Source organism: Podarcis liolepis (genome assembly GCF_965112155.1).
Source record: "Podarcis liolepis genome assembly, chromosome: 17".
Taxonomy (NCBI): Eukaryota; Metazoa; Chordata; class Lepidosauria; order Squamata; family Lacertidae; genus Podarcis; species Podarcis liolepis.
The window spans coordinates 31,739,868-31,760,374 of NC_139571.1; the positions used below are offsets into that span (position 1 = coordinate 31,739,868).

The 20,507-nt window shown below is 44.2% G+C and overlaps 2 protein-coding genes and 1 long non-coding RNA gene across 4 annotated transcripts in view; 1 reads left to right on the forward strand and 2 right to left on the reverse strand.

The window, feature by feature from the left end:
* Positions 1-20,507, reverse strand: part of LOC310696250 (uncharacterized protein) — a 960,839-nt gene that overhangs the window by 284,343 nt on the left and 655,989 nt on the right. The window lies entirely within an intron of this gene.
* Positions 1-20,507, reverse strand: part of SLC44A1 (solute carrier family 44 member 1) — an 86,432-nt gene that overhangs the window by 51,850 nt on the left and 14,075 nt on the right. For both annotated transcript variants that reach the window (XM_083481463.1, XM_083481464.1), the window contains exons 2-3: positions 6,088-6,177; positions 3,695-3,837 (exon numbers count right to left, since the gene is read on the reverse strand). In XM_083481463.1, coding sequence (XP_083337589.1) covers positions 3,695-3,837; positions 6,088-6,177 — 233 coding nt within the window. The remainder of the gene's footprint in view (positions 1-3,694; positions 3,838-6,087; positions 6,178-20,507) is intronic.
* Positions 12,325-13,774, forward strand: LOC310696166. Its single transcript, XR_014520457.1, has 2 exons — positions 12,325-12,613; positions 13,288-13,774. It is a non-coding gene; the product is annotated as an uncharacterized lncRNA (long non-coding RNA).

Sequence of the window (20,507 nt, forward strand, 5' to 3'; positions counted from 1 at the left end):
AAGTTTATTTTTATAGGCATGAACAAGCTTATGGTTACAGTTAATTTTTCTTGGCAGTTTCTTAATCTTAGTTCTTTAACTGTCCTATGTGTTCCTAACAACTTCAAACTGATTATCCCAACTATCTATCTGACTCCACCTAACAATTCCTCTCACTCCCTCACAACACAACTCGACCAACCCACAGACTTAACCTCCCTCTTCCTTCTCCAACTCCCAACTCTCAACTGACTTCCACACAGCTCCAACTCTCACTCTAACTCCTCCTATCAGTTTCCACTGGCCAATCACATCACACTCATTTTAACCCTTTCCTTATGACCCACCTAGGAGGCAAACACCACAGTAGCCTACAGTACAAAGTAAGAATTGCATCTGTTGCTCTCCCCATGTCCGGCTGCAGCCAGCGGTGGAGCTAGCCGCTCGGATACCCAGAGCAGCCAGATGCCGTGCACTTGGGGGCGGGATGGGGCGATCTGCCCGGGGGGTGCGCGATCAGCGCGGCAGTGATCCACTCTGGGGGGATTTTGTCATCCCCCCCACCAGGGATGACACCTGGGGTGAATTGCCCCCACCTTGATCCGCCACTGGCTGTGGCTCCACCCACCACTGGCAATAAGCTCCCAGAAGACTGTTCATAGGGGAATAACAACAACAATAATAATTTGTTATTTATATCCCGCCCATCTGGCTGGGCTTCCCCAGCCACTCTGGGCAGCTTCCCCCAAAAATATTAAAATACTGTAATACATCAAACATTAAAAGCTTCCCTAAACAGGGCTGCTGTTTCCGAGCACAATTCAAAGTGTTGGTGCTGACCTTTAAAGCCCTAAATGGCCTTGGTCCAGTATATCTGAAGGAGCGTCTCCACCCCCATCGTTCTACCCGGACACTGAGGTCCAGCACCAAGGGCCTTCTGGCGGTTCCCTCACTGTGAGAAGCCAAGTTACAGAGAACCAAGCAGAGGGCCTTCTCGGTAGTGGCGCCCTCCCTGTGGAACGCCCTCCCACCAGATGTCAAAGAGAACAACTACCAGACTTTTAGAATGAGTCCCTCAGGGTGAAAAAATGTCCCAATCTATACTATCTATCTAAGTCTCTTGTCTTAATCCCTGTCTGGGGTTCGCTGTGTGCTTTCCTCGGGGAGAAATTCTGGGAGGCTGCAAACTAGAAAGTTCAAGCGCCTCAGACCATGAAAACCCCATTCTGTTAGCCTGAAGACAGAGTCAAGAATCAGGTTCTTTGTAGCTTTTCAAAAAGTGGTAGTTTTTATTACTTCTGCACCGTTTGCTCCCTGTGTCTCGCTTTCAACATCTGAACTGCACACAGGGGAAAAGTCAGCGTAGCCATATTGTCACTGCACTAAAACGTGACTGAAGTCGAAAAGGGGTTGAATTCTGTTACCACACATTATGCCACAACGAAAGCTAGCGCAAGAAGAAATTTCACAAAGTCATAGAGACAAATCTTGTTTCTTCCAAGCGTCATTGCTTTCTGCGTCAATGCCTGCATGGCTTCTATCAAATTTCATTTTCTCGTTCACTGAATATATATTTTGCTTTTCAAAGGACTCTGAATTTTAGAGAAAGGAGGAAAGCCAAAAGACATGCCTAATAATGGAAACTGATAGAATCCAACTGAATTATAACCTATCTTTACCGTATATTGCATCCACACCTTTGGCCTTCCCCATTATGCTGCTGCTGCTCCCTTATTCTTCTCATTTTGGGTGACTTTTGGCCAGCTAACAATGGCAAGCAGCTACAGGATTAAACAGGAAGGTACCATAGCATGGTTCTCTTTGACTGCAATTAATGCTGTCTCCATGTGACCAACAGTATATATCCTTGTTACTAAAGCCCTGGATATGCACACACTCTCAGTTCTAGAGACCGGCCTAGGTCCAATACCTATCCCTGTTCCTTTGCAGCATCTCTGTTTGATTTCCAGTAGGATGTCCTTCACATTTGCAATCGACAGGACTTAGGTCGTTCTTAAGTATTGTTCCTCAAAAGTCCACATACATACACTTCAGCTATCCCAGAGCCCTTTAAATGTTCCTGAGCTACATAAACTCTGCCTTGCATCACATGACCCTGAAAATATATTCCAAAGCTCCCATAATACTAAAACATCTAAGGGCTTTTCTACAGCACAAACTCAAGCTGATTTGCTGTTGCTTAGTCATGTCCGACTCTTCGTGACCCCATGGACCAGAGCACGCCAGGCACTCCTGTCTTCCACTGCCTCCCACAGTTTGGTCAAACTCATGCTGGTAGCTTCGAGAACAAGATGATTAATAGTCATTATCTATCCTCACTGAACTGTAGTCAGGTAAGAAACAGAGAATTCACTACACTTTCAGCAGTGATGTGGGTCTTCCAGAAAAGCTTGAATTAGAAAAGTTGCCTTTAGGTACTTTGCATCAGAAAATGTTCAGTTTGGTTATATTGTCTAAACGCCAAATCAGTTATTGCATATGTTACTATTATGAAAAGTCAATTTTTTGTTTTACAGCTCTTATTTTAGAACAGTGTTGTTTATTGTTCACATTGCTAAATTATTTTAAAATGGGGATATGTTCAATTTGCATCAGAAATTTTTTGTGATGTCCAAGAGAGTAATCTGATTTAGCATGTTTATTTTACATATACTGTATTTAGTAAAACCAAAGCCTTTGAAACTGACTTCCTTAATATCACATTTGCAACTGGTATCCATTCACTGTTACCATTGAACTTATGAACTTCACTGTTCATTCACCATTCACTGTTACTAATGAACTAATGAACTTCACAGAAAAATTTCAACCCCATTGTCAGGGAACTGCCATCGGAGCTAGAGGCGGAGGGAAGGCTCCAGAGGGATGGCGGAGAGGGTCCCAGTAGGGAGAGAGGCAGCCCATCTGCTGGGGAAGAAAATCAGCGTAACACCAGTGGAGAAGGGGGGCAGATGGGGGAATCAGAGAGGAGGCTCCAAGACCCCTCGCCGGAGACCAGCGGAGAGAGTACGGGTCCTCCGCTGCCCACACCCTCCCTGTGCAGAAGACTTCCGCGCAGGGAGAGTAGGAGGAGACTTGGCGTCAAACAACTTTTATGCTGGAAAAGGTTTAAGAAACGCCCACTGACGGATTCTGCCAGCGACTGAGACAGTCACGATGCTGGAGGCTGTTCAGTCAGAAAGGGTTTAACCAGGTAACCTCGCCAGCAGTGGCGGCAACTTACGCACGAGCAACCCCTAAATCCATTACACCCATGTCACTACTTCACAGAAAACAATTCCTTTGGCGAAGACTAAACTGGTATATCACTAATATAAGTGCTAAAATAGTGTGTAGCGTATATATTCATATGAATTCTCCACAACAGAAGAGAATTACAAAAACCCTGGAGAGGTACTAATAACTCAGCACTATCTAAACACACAGAAGCATCAAAGGGATTCTAACTTGAAATTTCAGAGTATGTGGTTCACAACTATGAAAGCCAGGAACACATTAAGGATGCACAAGTACCCAGGTACAAGAAGTGTTCATGAGAAAGTGATCATTTGTCATAAAGCTATGGTGTCCACACTTAGAGTAAGAAATGCATTAATGTTCTCCCTAATCTTGCCACCCACAGCCAAAATGAAAGAAAACTATATTCCATCAGTTAATGAAACAACTGTAGCAGTAATTGGACCCCATTACTCACTTCTTTTTTGTGAGGTCTAAGCCACTGTTGTCTATTCCATCTATTTTTATATTCTTCTGTCCACAGATATTTCCGTAACTATCATATCCTGAAACCAATCTTGCAGCTGCTCCGGTAGCTATTGAAAAGCCACAAATAAGACCCTGGGAAGAAATGAGATGAGAACGAAAGCTTTCCATGGCAAACTGTATTAAAAAAGACCATTCTTTTTAACAGCAGCTTTCTGCTATGTTCCCCACAGAGATATATAAAACAAAAATTACTCCTATCTCGCTTTCATACTTATTTCAGGGTCTTTTAAAAAGGAAAAGTGCCCCCCCCAAAAAAAACTCTGTAGCATCATGTGAAGTACAAATATATACCAGTTAGAAAAAGGCGGTCAAATTAAAACTCTGTGTTGAGAGAGAGAGAGAGAGAGAGAGAGAGAGAGAGAGAGAGAGAGAGTCTGATGCATAAGAAATCTAGATGTATCTTGCTCTGAGCTGTCACAAACTTCCTAAAATAGGTTTGTGAACTGCATGAGTTTTTAAAACAGGGCTGCTTTCAGAAGTTCAGGTAACGGTGGAGACCAGCAGTACACATTGTAAGTTATATATAATATGGCTGGTTGTGACCCTTCCTTTCGGATAAACATCTTGCACTAGTGGTGCTCATGCCCTAGGGATTTTCAGGCTGGGCTACTGGCACATGATATAGGGCTGACCCATTGCACTCTGTATGAGGCTAAGCCTCTGAAGGTACTACAGAAGCAGCAACTAGTGCAGAATGCAGCTGCTGGCCTATTGACAGGTACAACAAGTAGAGAAATCGTGTTATGCCAATTCTCAGCAGTTGCTGCCATTTAGCTTCTTGGTGCAATTCAAAGTGCTGAGATCGTACTTAAACCTCTTAACACTTTACATGCCTTGAGGGGGACCACCTCACAACTGGAAAGACTCTGCTCCATGTGCCTTCTATTAAAGGTAAAGGTAAAGGGACCCCTGACCATTAGGTCCAGTCGTGACCGACTCTGGGGTTGGGGCGCTCATCTCGCTTTATTGGCTGAGGGAGCCGCTGTATAGCTCCCGGGTCATGTGGCCAGCATGACTAAGCTGCTTCTGGCAAACCAGAACAGCGCATGGAAACTCCGTTTACCTTCTGGCCGGAGCGGTACCTATTTATCTACTAGCACTTGACGTGCTTTCAAACTGCTAGGTTGGCAGGAGCAGGGACTGAGCAACGGGAGCTCACCCCGTCGCGGGGATTCGAACCGCCAACCTTCTGATCGGCAAGTCCTAGGCTCTGTGGTTTAACCCACAGCGCCACCTGCATCTCAGCGTCCCAGCCTTCTATTAGGAAGGGAAAAATTAAGAGTGCTGAAAAGGAGTTTCCTCTGAGCCACTGTTTCCCCAAACTTGGGTCTCCAGATGTTTTTGGACTACAACTCCCATCATCCCTAGCCATAGCTGTCAAATGTTCCCTTTTCTTGCAAGGAATCCTATTCGGAATAAGGGAATTTCCCTTAAAAAAGGGAAACTTTGACAGCTATGTCCCTAGCTAGGAGGACCAATGGTCAGGAATGATGGGAAATGTAGTAAAAAAACCCCAAACAGCTGGAGGCCTAGGTTTGGGAAACACTGCTCTATGTGATCACATGAGAACAACTGAAAAGTCTCTAGGACTCATCTGGCAATATTCTTGCACTGCGTTTGGGTGGAATCCAGCAGAATGCTAAGGCACAAGGATTTCCACTTGCACAATGGAACATTGTCCCCCAACTACTGCCCCTGCACACCCCAAAATTCTGTTCTTGGAGTTCCCTCAATGGTCTGGAGCAGATTTGGGAAGCCTGCAGGGCACAAATGGGGAGAGGAAGAAATTCTTGCACTGACATAGTGTATTCCCCCAGGCTTTTAGTATTCAAGTGTTAACTTTGGCATGATGGTAAGGAAAGGGCAATTGTATTGAAACGGTGCTGGATGTAGTACTTAATTTCAGTATGTGCTTTTAATATTGTATTTTAATGTATACAACTGCCTTAAGGTCTTAAAGAAAGGCAGTCAAAAAGTTCTGAAAAACAAAAGCAAATTGTAGTTCAATGAAAGGTTGAGAATTTTTTTAAAAAAATTATTGTTGGTGCCAGCATGTTTTAAAGCAGTGTTCAGATAAGTAGGTCAGCATTCTACAATAAGAGGTGTGTTGGCAGAAGGGGAACTGTTGTGTAATTTCTAATGCACAAAATACACTGATCTCAGAGTTGCGCTGAAGCCAGTCACATTAGTATTTAATCACAGCCATTTAACATCACACACAAACACACAGACACAGAACCCTGCACCCTAAAAAAAGGTTTCTATAAGGAGTCCCTTAAAAAAAGTCCTGCGCTGATTCCCCTTTAGAGCTGTGTTACTTACCATGCCGACGCAAAAGAGAATGAACAGCAACAGCCATGGGATATCTGTGCAGCTGCGATCCTCCAGGGGCTTCCACTCTCGCTTGGAGCTCTAGTATTTTTGGACGGGACAAGGAGAAAAAGAGGATGGAGAAAAGAGAAAGGTTATGCAAGACTAGTCAGAGTCAGGCTGTTCTGTGCGAAATAAAAAATGCAACTTAAATAATATTCTCAGACACCGAGTCTATCCCTGGTTATTCTACTGCAGACCTCCTGTTGGGTGGGCTCCAACACTGCTAGGCTTCAACGTCCCAGAACAGCTGGAAATTAATTCCTATGCTTTTTATCACTGTCAGGAGCAGCAATAAAACCACCAGTGCAAATAGTTCAACAGCCGGACACTAATTCAGACATGCGTGTGTACCACCTGATAGGAATAAAAAACAGATTGTGAAGCTGTGCTAGAATTTTTTTTTTTTACATCTGTTTTTGATCCCTTTTGTGAATCATTTGATCACACGGCATCTGATCATCAACAAAATGTAATTGTCTGTCTGATCTGCAAATGTTCTTTTTACACATGGTACAATAAGCATATCAGTGATCAATCAGCACTGCATTAGTAGTGAAACCCTAATGTATTTATTCTTGTATAAATAGTCAATGTGAACACAGCCATGGACCTACATCAATTTTCAAACACGTATACATCAATTCTTCGTCATCACATCATTACCTGAAGATGCATGAAAACTAATGTCAAGGCTATACCATCATCAAACTCGCATTCTGAAACATGTGACCTGGGCAAGATTTTTGTGCAAGATAAATACCCTACCATCTCATACACCCTTATGTAGAACTTCCAATATTTCATCATTGTGCTTTTTAAGAGAGCAGAATTGGATTTGGTAGGAAGTTATCTAGTCAAGGCACTCCAGCAAGAACCTACCAAAAGAGCAAGGGGAAAGAAGGCAGGGATGAAAGACATCGTTTCTGTATCCCTGGCTGGAGCAGAAAATGGGAAACCAGCCTGGTCAATCAAGACATTAGTAATTTCAGCATCCCTCCACAGCCTCTGTACATACAGTAATCTTCTTTACAAGAGGGATAAACAAATAAGCTATTCACAAACTCCTCAGTCTGAACACTACAGGCAGGATTAGCTGCAATAGAGACAAAAAGAGACATACAACTAATAAAAGGAATCGTTTTTCATTGCTGAAGATGAGGACAGGGGTGCTTTTGCAATTTTTGGTGAGCAGGAACAAAGGAGGCCAAAGCTTAAAGGGGTGAGATTGAAAACAATCCACACTATTTAGATTGGGCCACTTGATGATTTTAAGGTACTATCTTTAACAGCAAAATGAAATTAAGAAGGTATCATAAGACAAGATAATACTCAAACTTGTCTGAATCTGTGGCAGGTGCTCAATGAATGCAAAGCTACTGTTTCCGGTAGCTAGAATTTCTCCATTAAGGCTCATTTAGATTTATAGTCAACTGTATCAGGCTCTAGACAAGTAGCAATACTTCATCCACCATCACAAAGCAAGGGATCATTATTATTGTACTACAAATGGAGAAACTGAGTTTTTAGTGACCACACTCCAGATGCAAAGGTCGCACCAACCAGCCATTTTGTTTGAACTGCATTTTAAATTCTTCTGACAACTCAAATGTTTCCTCTTTGCTTCCTCCTAAGCAACACTCACAACGAAGTTCTAAACTGTTTCTTAAAACATGCTTCGGGGACATAAGTAAGGGGAGCACTTCAAAGGAACCCCAAATGATAAGCATGTTCAAAATTTGCACATCCAGATCAACTAGCAAAGAGTCAATAGGTGAGCTGGAATTCGAACTCCAGACCCGTTTCAATTAATCACAAGCACTTTATCCTCCTGCCCAGAGACCTGCTGGCTAACAAGCTCCTTAAGAGGCTTTCATTTTCATGACCACCTGTCTTCTATTTATCCATGCATGCCATGTGCACATACATCCACACACACACACTAAAATCCTTTACTAATTGGAGAACCACATGCTAGATGTAAGCCAAATGAAAAGTGTGCATGCAGATTATAGCTAAGTTGTCAAGAGGTTTTATTAAAAACTGACATTTCTTACCCCACATATTTTCCTGACGCTGTTTCTTTACCAGCAGACGCTGCTTTTGCAAGATCCTCTGATCAGCAGGTGCTGACAGAATGGGGGCGAGGAAAGGAGAAGGCAAGTTCCTTCCCCAGTCATGGTGGTAGCAGACAGCGCCAGGGGATGTGTAGTAGAAGGACTAATTTCTCTCTCGGTGTTAAGGAAAGAGGTAGTCCAGCTAGCTCCAGGTCTGTGAGAACCAGTAAACGTGCAAATCCTACTCCAACCAGTGCGTGCTAATTCTTAATATATACTCATCATACAATGCACCTGACAAAGCTGGCCTCAATGTGAACTCCAGCAATAGCCTATTACGCTAGATTTATGCCGAGTGAACTTCAGCTTGCTCTGCTCTGCTGACTGTACCCCGGGCAATAAGCCACGGCATTTTGCAAAGCAGTTTCAAAAGCATGACTCTGAAAAAGCAAATGCTATTTGATTCATTTTCCCCCTTATTTTGTACACAGCCATTTCATGTTGTCCATGATTCCTCCTGTCCAATTACCAGCTCCGCCACTTTTCTTTTTCTAGAAAAAGAGGTGCTGGAACTCACCATGAACTCTGCCCCTGTTCTCTTATCATGGCAAGGGTGCACACCTGAGAGGTGCCAGAACTGAGTTCCAGTGAGTTCTGGCTGAAAAGAAGCCCTGACTCCATCATTGTTTTCTGCAAGCTGATCCCCTAGCCCCAAAGTTCTTCTGTAACTGCTTAAACAAAATAATCCTAGGTTTTCTCCAGTTTACCCCTATCTCCATTCTATTGTTTCCCTTGTGTCTATATTTAGATTGTAAGTCCCCCAGAGGAAGGGACTTGTCAAACCTGTTCTTTGTAAAGTGCAGCCTTTGGGATCAGAGCCACTCCACATTTTTTCTGTGTGTAACAGATGCGGTGCTGCAATCAGAAAGGCTTCAGGTGGCCTGAGCAGAGGAGACAGGCAGGTGTAGAATTTGTAAATAATAATAATAATAATAATAATAATAATAATAATAATTTATTATTTATACCCGCCCATCTGGCTGGGCCTCCCCAGCCACTCTGGGCGGCTTGCAAAAGAATATTAAAATACTATAATACATCAAACATTAAAAGCTTCCCCAAACAGGGCTGCCTTCAGATGTCTTCTAACATGGGCAGACCAAGAGGGAAAGAGCAGGTCAAGGTAGTAAGACAGGGAAGCAACAAACAGGCAAAACCGAATAAGCTCAAGGAGATCTAAAACTAGCAGAAGTGGAGCAGGGTTGGCTCTTCATCACCTGCCTTGAACATTCAGGAGGATTCTGGCTAGTAATGTCTGCTGCCCAGCTTAAAACGCTGAAGTTCTCTTCACATACTATGGCACAATGGCACGGGCAATAGGGAACAAGAATATGGTCCACAGGGCTCCTGGCTTCTTGGAACAGCATTGCATTTAAGACTGGGCAACTGTCTCAGCCCACATCTTCCATCTACCGCATTTTTCACTCTATAGGACGCACATTTTCCCCTCCAAAAATTAAGGAGAAATGTGTGTGCGTCCTATGGAGCGAATGCAGGCTCCTTGGCTTCAGCGATAGCAACGCGAAGCCTCCGGAGCGTGGAGGGAGCGTTGCTTTCGCTGAAGCCGGGAGAGTCTTGCTCTCCTGGCTTCAGCAGAGAGGGAGAGCTGTGCAGCGTACCTTCAGCAAAGTGGGAGGAGAAATGGAAGGGGCTCCGTTTCTCCTGCCGCTTTGCTGAAGGGGTGCTGAGCAGAGAGGGGGAGAATTCTTTTTCTTGTTCTCCCCCTCTAAAATGGTCGGGTGCGTCCTATAGAGCGAAAAATACGGTATTTCCTTGGTTCAGAAGTGAGTGCCATTGCTTATGCAGTCTAAACAGCACTACTCAGCCACAGAGGGGAGGTATCATCAGGCTCGTGAGGGGGACGGGGACAGGGGAGAAGACAACACCCATGTTTGCAGGAAGTACCAAAACACATTTAGGGGAACAAACCCTAAGGAAGTGGGGGAACCCAAAACAGCCTAACAAGGGAAGAGTGTGCTCAGTGGGGATGGGAAACTAACTATTGGGTTCGGGTGAGGTGGAAAGCCAGTCAGGAGAAGGGATGGAATAGTGTATCATGGAGAAGGGTGTAGCCAGGGGTGCCAACTTGAATATAATATTCAATGCATGCACACCATTTGAATAGCAATGCCCATCAACTTGGGATTGGGAGGACCGAAGGGACCTTGACCCCTATGAAATTGGCTCCCATGGGCATAGCTAAGCAGCTACAACAATGAACATGTCCTCACTGAATCCCCACCTTTTTATAACCCGAGTACTATAGAAGCTTAATATTTAGGTTTTAGCCATTTTTGAACCTATCTTCTGCACTATACTTTGTGTTGAGTGTTGCCACTGTACATTCACTGCTGTTCTCTGCATCTGAAGCCATTTAGTTTTCTGAAAAGAAAGAACCTTATGACACCTTACCAGGACGTAAGCTTTCATGGGCTAGCATCCACTTATCATATGCATAAAGCGTAATGCTTGGTTGGCAGGAATATATCCAAATGAGCGTAAGGGGTGTGTGGAATGTGATAGCTGAAGTTAAATGGAAATGAAATGTAAAACTGCGGCAGTTCAAGCTGAGCTTAAACATAAGCAAAATAAGCACAGTGACCCTTCACAACAGGAAACTATTGTCTCTGTTGGGATCCCAGTAAAGATAATTGAAATCAAGTTGCAATTCAGCAGTTTCATGATGGGGTTTCCCTTTCATGCTCCTTTTGTTCCGTCAGTAACAATTGCAGTAGGCTTAAATGTCCTACTGCTACTGGTTTCTATTGCCATTTCCAATGTCAGGTTTGTGTCCATTTATTATTTTGCACACAGCCTGGCCAGTTGCAACGAGCACAGCTACCGCCCTGGAAACTGACTGATGTGCGAAATCTCACAACATTCCTACTAAAAAAAAAGGAGTGTTTCGAAATTCATATGGCAATTCCTCCAAAGGTAGAAAGCAATAACAAAAACAATAATAATAAAATCAAAGGCTTTCCATTCTCTTGTGCATTCCACCTGCAAATGCAATCATGTAATAGGATTTTTTAAAGCCAATGAATGGAAAAGCTGGAAAGGGATTTGGGAGTCCAAGCAATCACTCCCAGTTACCCCTGTGTAATCCGCTGCATTGCTTGGTCCATTGAGAACAGCTCACTTTCAAAGGGGGAAAAATAGGTGTGGTTCTAACAGGTGGTTGAAAGGTCACATGGATGAATTAAATCCACACCCAGGATTTTCACCGTGCGTCACATTAAGCCTTATTGCTACACGGCCCCCTGCACCTGGATGATTAAAGCTGCAGATAACCCTGCTAATCCAAGCTATTTAACCACTGTTCCCTTTACTCCCCGAGACATCAGAAGCGCTGAAATGAAATCGTGTGTGCAATAAACACAAAAATACTTCCCGGCTTAAAACTATGCTCATTCCAGCAATTTTAATATTTCATTTATGAACAACACATCGTTTTAATCCAAGTATTATTATTACACGCTCTGCAGCAGCTCATTTTGCCCCTTCGTTACTGAAGCACCATAAAGCCGCAGCTGACAAGCCTGGCCTGCTGCCCAAAGTGATTTCAGCCTCTCCTCTCAGCACAGACCAGAATAAGCCCTGCCAGTTTGCCCTGCCAGTTGCCACAGTGAAACGGTTTCCCTTCAAAAGTATTCAGGACCCAAGCATGGGGTGGGGTGGACATTTTGTTATGGCCTGGGGATCCAGGGGGACAAACCCACTACCCAGACCCCTCAAAGTGTCCCTATTTTCCAGTCCCACATTTACAGAAACTGCCGGGTCTCTCATTTTCATTGGATAAATGTTGGAGGGTATGGAGTTATGAAACCTCAAGCTATCTGAAGGCAGCCCTGTATAGGAAATGAATTTTTAAAAAAACCTTTAGGTTTTTTTTATATGTTGGAAGCTGCCCAGAGTGGGTGGGGCAACCCAGTCAGATGGGTGGGGTATAAATAGTAAAAATATTGTTGTTGTTGTTAAATAGGACATCTCTATTTTCATTGGAGAAATGTTGGAGGGTGTGCATTACCATGAGCGGGGAAACTGAGGTTATATTGTATAATATGCTTGATGATGATGATGGAAACCTTTTCCCTGTATATATGTACTTCCTGGCGAAATCTCATGAGTTTTACTCAAGCCAATCAGAAGCAGCATTAGACCATAGCAAGCAGCATTCTAAACAGACCCTTGTTGGCCCGGACAATAGAAGGTGGTTGGTATTGGACCTAGACCAATCGCTAGAACTGAGAGTGTGTGCATATACAGGGCTTTAGCCCTGGATATGCTGTAAAGTAACAAGGATATATACTGTTGGTCACATGGAGACAGCACTAATTGCAGTCAAAGAGAACCATGCTATGGTACCGTCCTGTTTAGTCCTATAACTGCTTGCCACTGTTAGCTGGCCAAAGTTCACCAAAAATGAAAAGAACAAGGGAACAGCAGCAGCAAAATGGGGAAAGACCAAAGGCGTAGATGCAATATATGGTAAATATAGGTTACAATTCTATTGGATTCTATCAGTTTACATTATTAGGCATGTCTTTTGGCTGCCATATCTAACTATAAACACAACTAAGGAAGTCAGAAACGTAAGTGAGCTAAACAAAGGAAACAAAATGTAGCTAAACACCGCCAATCGATCCTCTAGTTTTTCAAAACAGACAAAGCTTTCTGTAGTCTGGCTCAGGCAATATAGTAACTAGGGAAGTAGATGAACAAAAACAGTATGTAAACAATTCCAATGTAGGGACCGTGTCTATGGCAACTGATGAGGAAGCAAAGTTGCCAGATAAAATGCCAATTTTATATATGTATGTAATAGCACTATAAGCAACGTTGATATATGATTTTACAATGAAAAGGTCTAGAAAAATGAAGCTTTAAAACCATTTTTGTGTGTGTCCCAGTCAGAATGGCCAACGGTTCAAGGATGGTAAGATTTATAGCCCAAAATTTCTGAAGGGCACCAAGCTGGAGAAAGTTGCTGCATAATCATTCATCTCATTCCCACTGACACTTTTTTTTAACACAGCCATGCAGGAGCACGGAAATACAGGTGGTCACTGAAACTGCTTGTGAGCACCTGTGGTGCCTGGAGGAAAGACAGGTGACTGCAATAACCCATTTGCTACACTGAACATTGCTATCACGGTGGCAAAAACATGCTGGGGGAGCCACAAGAGACATCAGCAACAGCCCAGGTGTGGAAGTGCCATCCTGTTATGATGACTCTTCTGTCTGCTGCTTGATCTGGCCCAGAGGTTCAGAAGCAGAGCAGCATGTGAAACATCTGGAAATTGGGCCAGGGGAGACCTGAAAACACCGTTTCCCTTGTGACTCTTGCATCTGCTGCCAACAGCTGTAAACCTCATAACTGGCAGCCCAGGTGAGGAATCCTTGCCCCGTGAGAGACACGAACTTCTATTTTCACCATTGCTAAATGTTGTAAGCCACTTTGAGAACTTCCGTAATTATACGAGATATAAGTATTTAAAATAAAATATGAATGAAGTGCGAAACTGAAACTCTGTCTAGTGGGTTCTTAATCTTAATGCCTCTCTACTTTTCTCTGCTGAATGCCAAGATCATACACCAGCCGCACATGCAGACACTTTATTCTTTATTCCAGACACACTCTTGTGACTGATGTATTCCCCATTCTCCAGAGTCTTAAGAGCAGTGTGAACTGCATTTTAGCCACTGGATTTACAGTAGGATTACTTGTCTTTGTTCTCAGCAAATGTATCCGAAATAGGAATGGTTCTTATGCAAAAGGAAAGGGAAAGGAAAATAGCAACATGGTTCTCAGCACAGATGCTGGCTCTCACAGTTATTCTGCACACTGGAATATATAGCACAAAGCATGCCAATATATTTTTAGTTTTCCTTTTGTTTGTTTTCCTCTGATAAACACCTAGGCCAAGTCAGAAGGAGAGCATACAGGGCAAAGTTCTTTAAACATCACTTTGAAAGTTGCTTGTTCTCAAGTTATACAAGGGAAGAATCATTCTCATCATCAACGAAAGCAAAGGACTTATTGGCCCCCAAATGTAGCTATGACAGGTGAATAAAATAGCCTAGGAGCAAAATTACTGAAACTGCATAGTAAAGAACGGAGATAGGATTTTGGATAACCATTACTGTAGCCAAAGTGCTGCTAATGTTTCCCCCTCCCTGCAAAGACTCAAGAATTGTATCCCAAATATGTATGAAGGACAGAAGTCAGTGTGGAAATCAGAAGAATTAGTGGGACACACATAGGAAGAAGGGGAAAAAACCATAGGGTGGAGCAGAATATAAACAACTTGTAACACCAAGTAACACTTAGATGATAAATAAGGAGGGCTGTCAAAGTTTAAATATAATACAAGCATGTTTTGTGGTAGGGTAGTTTCTGGGCAAAAAGTCATTTTCTTCAAGAATTAGCCTTGGATTCTTCAAACAGAGAGCATAACTGGGAAAGAAGATAACAATATGTGTGTATAAAATGCCTTTTCCATTAATACTTTTGTAGACCAACCTCCCCTTCCTTTGAAAGAGTGAAAATTCCCTTTATATTCTAAGAGTACTCTCCAGCTGTTCAAGAATCCACCAATTACTATGCAACTGACTGCAATAATTCCCCAAAGAATTAGCCTTTTCAGTAACACAGAATGGATTGGAGCAAAACCAAACGCACTGGAAAGAAGACTGACAAGGCAAACTAAGATTTCTACACCCAGGGCTCCCAAAGTTCTGCTGTCCCGTGGGAAACGTTACTAGAAAAGACAGACACTTTATACACTGAACCTTCCTCACGGTCCCAAGCAATCTGAAGAAACATGTTCCAGTAAAAAAAAAAAGGCCGATGCTTCAGAATGTATAATACAAAAGCACAACAGTTTTATCAACTAGACCAGAGAGTTGGACTCAGACTGCCTCTTAGTAACCCAACACTGGAGCTAAAGCGCAAAAATGCAAAAAATCTCAGGTAGGAGATTAGATAACAGTAGCAAGGCTGTATGACTCAAACACTGATAGACACAAAATGAAGGCATAATAAGCAGTGATCGAAGTGCAGTAACACAAAATGCCCTAGAGTTGAGCCTTCTCGGTACATGAGGCTCAAATTGAAGAGGGGGTGTGCCAACAGTTCTAGGTGTGCCTTCTCCACCCCTGAACAAGGCCGGCCCACTCATGAGACAAGGTGAGGTGACCACCTCAGGCAGTGGGATCCACAGGGGCATAGATCCAGCCGCCAAGAAAAACATTGCCTGCTGCCGCCGCCACCACCGCAATGACAGCAACAGCTGTGGTGTGTCCTTGGGGTCTCCTCTTCAGCAGCGTCCCCCCAATGCCGCCTCTACAATGGCCTCTTGGCAAATAGGAGGCACCGCTGGTCTCCTCCCATCCTTGTTCCTGATGGTTCCTGATGCAGATCTTTATCCCCCCCCCCCTTCTTCCAGAAGAAGCAGGAAGCATTTTGTGGTTTGTCTCAGCTGCCCAAACACCCCTGAACTTCCCCCACTGAGTGAGGTGGTCTGAAAGGGGCTCATTAGCACCTTCAGGGGAAAGCATGCAAAAGTCTCTGCACAATGAGGAATTCTGTTATTGCAGAAAGCCCTATTGCAGAGAGGCTTCCAAGCACATTGAGACAGACACACTTAGAAGATCCCTTCCGATCAGTGGCGTAGCGTGGGGGGTGCCAGGGGTGCCAGCCGCACCGGGCGCAACATCTGGGAGGGGCGCGCTCGCTGCCTCCGGAGTCACCAAAGAGCCTCAGGCGCAGGCTGTAGCGGAGCCGCATGTCTCGCGGAACCGCCGAGCTGTGCGCGCGTCCGGGCTGAAGGCGCCCGGCAGGCAGCGGCTCTCAGCGCTGGCCGCGGAGGACGCGCCAGGCAGCCCCTCTTCACAGCCCCGCCTCCGCCGGTGCTGCTGCAGCTGCTGGGCAGTTGCATTTTCCTCGCCTCTCTGCCCCCCTCCTCCTCCGGGCAAGCGGCGTCGTTTGGGCAGCAGCGGGGGGCGCAAATTACTTGCCTTGCCCCGGGTTAGGGGGCGCAAATTACTTGCGTTGCCCCGGGTGCTGACAACTCACGCTACGCCGCTGCTTCCGATCATCCCACGCTACAAGGGAAGGTGGAATAGGTGGGGGCACCCTCTCCCCTTGTGGCATTCGTACAGAGCCCCCGGTCATCTCACGGACTACTGACCCGTACACCACTAATTTGCTGCCACCAACCAGGTCCTCCCTGGTAAATGACTTAGTCTCAGTCAGGTTCTCAAATAAGAGTGTAGTTTATTTCAGACACAAACAAACTTTAACTGCATTCCAAACGTTGTTACTCTTTACCTTCTTAGTCTTGATTTATCTTCTACGCCCTCACACAAGAACCCACTGCACTATCTCTCTATTTCCAACTGCCTGCCAACTGCTTTTCCAACTGCCTTTCCCAACTAACCAACCCACTAAAACCAACAAACTAACCACCAACAACTAACTCAAACCTTGGGCTAAGCCCTTTTATATACAGGTAGGCTCCGCCTCTGGCTTTCGTATTGGTTTACATATTAACTCTTTCTCTCTCCCTGTACAGACATTTTTCAAATGAATGGGCAAATGCCACACCCCTCTTCTCTAGTTTGAGCCCTCACATGCCAAGTTTCGCTCTGAGGGAAAGGGAACTGGCAACTGCGCATTCATACTGCAACTGCCACGTACAATGAGTTTATGCAAGACTCACATTACATACGTGGCATACTGCCTGCAATTTGAACAGTGGCATGTAACACAGCCTCCTGTATTGGTCTTTATTGCTTCACTCCAGTATGGGAATCTTCAAGCAGTCATTTTTTATTAAAAAACGGACTTGTGAACTTCAGGAAGGCTGCCTTCTCCCTTGGCTCACAGCAAAATCCCACTATTTTTTAAAAGGGGTTTGCTTTTTATGGTTCCCCAATGACTCCACACTTCCTCCTCACACAGAAAACTCAGGAACTTAATATATGGCTATTTTGTCGGGACACACAGAAGGAAGCATGCAGTCGCTTCCTAAATTCACTGAACTCTGGGGCCTGCTGTAAAATATCCAATATGTTCCATCAAGGACAGTCTTGCTCTTTGATGGGCGATGCAAATCACGCCAGGGTGTTTTTCTCTAAATGTTTTCTTAAGGAAGAAGGAAAAAAACAACTCCTCGGGTACTTTCAGCTATTTAGATCACTCCACTGTTGATCAAAGAAATGTTCATTCTTTATGAGTTTGGGCTGAAGTTAACAAGATAAGTACTATCCCGAGGCAGTGCTTCAGAGGTACAAGGAATCATTAGGTGACGAATCTGAAAAGTTGTGCATGCTTTGTATTGTCATGTAATTCATGCCATGCAGAGATGCTAAGCAACCTCCAATATTTCAAAGCATTAAAAGGAGTGCATTATTACTACAGAGCACTACACCTATTCATCTGAGAGTTCCCTTGCTCTGTACACTACTTTTGGAAATGCTTGGCATCATTTAAGTGGAATTTTGAGAGTATGACCTTGCACTTAAGGGATGTATTATTAATGGTGATAATGAGACTGGGGAAGCGTGTTTACAATCGAGTTGCCTATTTCCATCCGTTACTGTCATGCTCACCCTGTGCCTCGATATACCACCTGCTTGTCAGCCCCTCAGCTGAGTCAATCACATTATCATGTTCTCACCAGGTTAGTGCATCCAATTGCAGGCATGACAAATCATGACTGTCTTTATCAATTTGGAAGGAAATGGCATTCAAGCCATCCTCAAAGCACGGAAACGTGCAGTTCAGGTAACCTTAATGAAACAATAACAGCATACTTCTGCACTGTGACTTTCAGAAATCAGAGCGGGGCAGGGGAGAGATGGAAGGGCAGTTATGTCAGTGTAAAAGAGCTCTAGCCTGAAAAATTAAGCCAGTATTAAGTAATTTTCATTCATTCAGGCGCAGATATCTCCCTATTGATAATTCAAAACGATCTCTTTTATTTGCAAGCAAGGAAGTAGAAACTGGATCCAACAGAGCTCTGAGCATGACCCAAGTGTAAAGGTAAAGGATACCTGGGTGGTTAAGTCCAGTCAAAGGTGACTACAGGGTTGTGGCACTCATCTCGCTTTCAGGCTGAGGGTGCCGGCGTTTGTCCACAGACAGCTTTCCAGGTCATGTGGTCAGCATGACTAAACCGCTTCTGGCGCAACGGAACACCGTGACGGAAACCAGAGCGCACAGAAACACCGTTTACCTTCCCACCGCAGCAGTACCTATTTATCTACTTGCACTGGCGTGCTTTCGAACTGCTAGGTTGTCAGGAGCTAGGACAGAGCAACAGGAGCTCACCCCGTCACAGGAATTCAAACCGCCAACCTTCTGATCAGTAAGCCCAAGTGTAGATAAGCTTCCCCATTCAGTTCAGGAGCTGAGGAATAATCAGTGTACACATCTGCTCACATAAGGATTGACTCAGTTCCACAAAGAGGCTTAGTATCCCTTCTCCCTATCAGCCTAGATAGCTTAGTTGGTTAGAGCAGGCATAGGCAACTTCGGCCCTCCAGATGCTTTGGGACTACAACTCCCATCATCCCTGACCACTGATCCTGTTAGCTAGGGATGATGGGAGTTGTAGTCCCAAAACATCTGGAGGGTCGAGATTGCCTATGCCTGGGTTAGAGTGTGGTGCTGATCATGCCAAGGTTGCAGGTTCAATCCCTGTATTGGACAGCTGCCTGTTCCTGCACTGTAGCAGGTTCGGCCCTCAGACCTTTGATTCTATCAGAATGCTTTTGAGCATGCCTCAGCTGAACAACAGTCCCCTGGGCAAGCTCCACTCCTCCCTTTCCCATGGGAAAAAGCTGGCAGGATTCCTGGCTGCCCGAAGCAGCTCAGCCCCACAAAAAAGCTAGCCAGCGAAGGGATCTGAAAAACACAATTTTTCATTTGGCAACTGAGGCCAACTACGAACTGTGGACACTGCATCTTCATTATCAATTTTTTTTGATGAAAAGATACTAAGTTGCTCTTACAGATCGATAAATATGGTGGTAGCATACCGAGGTTCAGTATATTTTGAACCTTTGGGTCATGAAAAATGCACAAGGATACAGGAGAGGTTAGGAGGAAAGGATCAGCAGGAGTCGCGGGCTGTAGCAAACCTCCGTCAAATTAACTTGAAAAGGCTTTAGGAATATTGTTAAATAAGTTACTTAACAGTAACATCCACACACTGGTGACATTTCAGTTCAACAGTACACAGAGAAAATCTGCAATTTCACCCTTGGGGTCAGGGTTTAAAGAAAATTCCTGATCAAATGATATCCCCCCCCCCTTCCTCAGGTTGAATGAGTCCTTTGTCAATCTGGAGACATTTCTTAGCCTTTTATGATTTTTAAGGCTAAAATTTCAGGAGACAAACCACCATAATTTTTGTGAGACCTCGTGATCCCATTCTATACTGCAGAAGAAGTAATGATCTTGCCATCAAATGCAGGCTCCTTTCAAAGTAATATTTCAGCAGAGTCTTTGAACTGATTTGTCAATGGGAAGAGAATGCTGAATAAAACCTGACAATTTTAGAAGCAGGCTGTGAACTTTTAATTCAGGGAACATTTTGTTATTTCTGCTACCTGAGACTGGTAGTGTGAAGTGTGTCATGGTGACAGTTTTAGGCATTACATGGAACTTCGACTAAAATAAGACATGTAGCTCTTGTATTTTCTGTTCCAAGTGACTGTGGCTTTATGGTCATAACATGACCACTATAAATGGCTCAAGAGGCGAGTGAAAGGAGATATGATAGTCATCTTCAAATATCTGAAGGGCTGTTAAATGGAGGATAGAACAAGCTTGTTTTCTCCTGCTCTGGACGGTAGGAGTCGAACCAATGGCTTCAAATTGCAGGAACGGAGTTTCCGACTAGACATACGAAAAAGCTTTCTGACAGTAAGAGCTGTTTGACAGTGGAAGGGTCTCCCTCGGGAAGTTGTGGATTCCCCTTCTTTGGAGGTTTTTAAGCAGAGGTTGGATGGCCATCTCTGTCCTGGATGCTTTAGCTGACATTCCTGCATTGCAGGGGGTTGGACTAGATGACCCTTGGGTCCCTTTCAACTCTAAGATTTCATGATTCTAAGAGGCTAACTAATCTGCAATAAGGCACTAGCCGTGCAATCCTATACACGGTCACTCAAAAATACCGTATTTTTCGCTCCATAAGACACATTTTTTCCTCTTAAAATCTAAGGAAAATGTCTGTGCGTCCTATG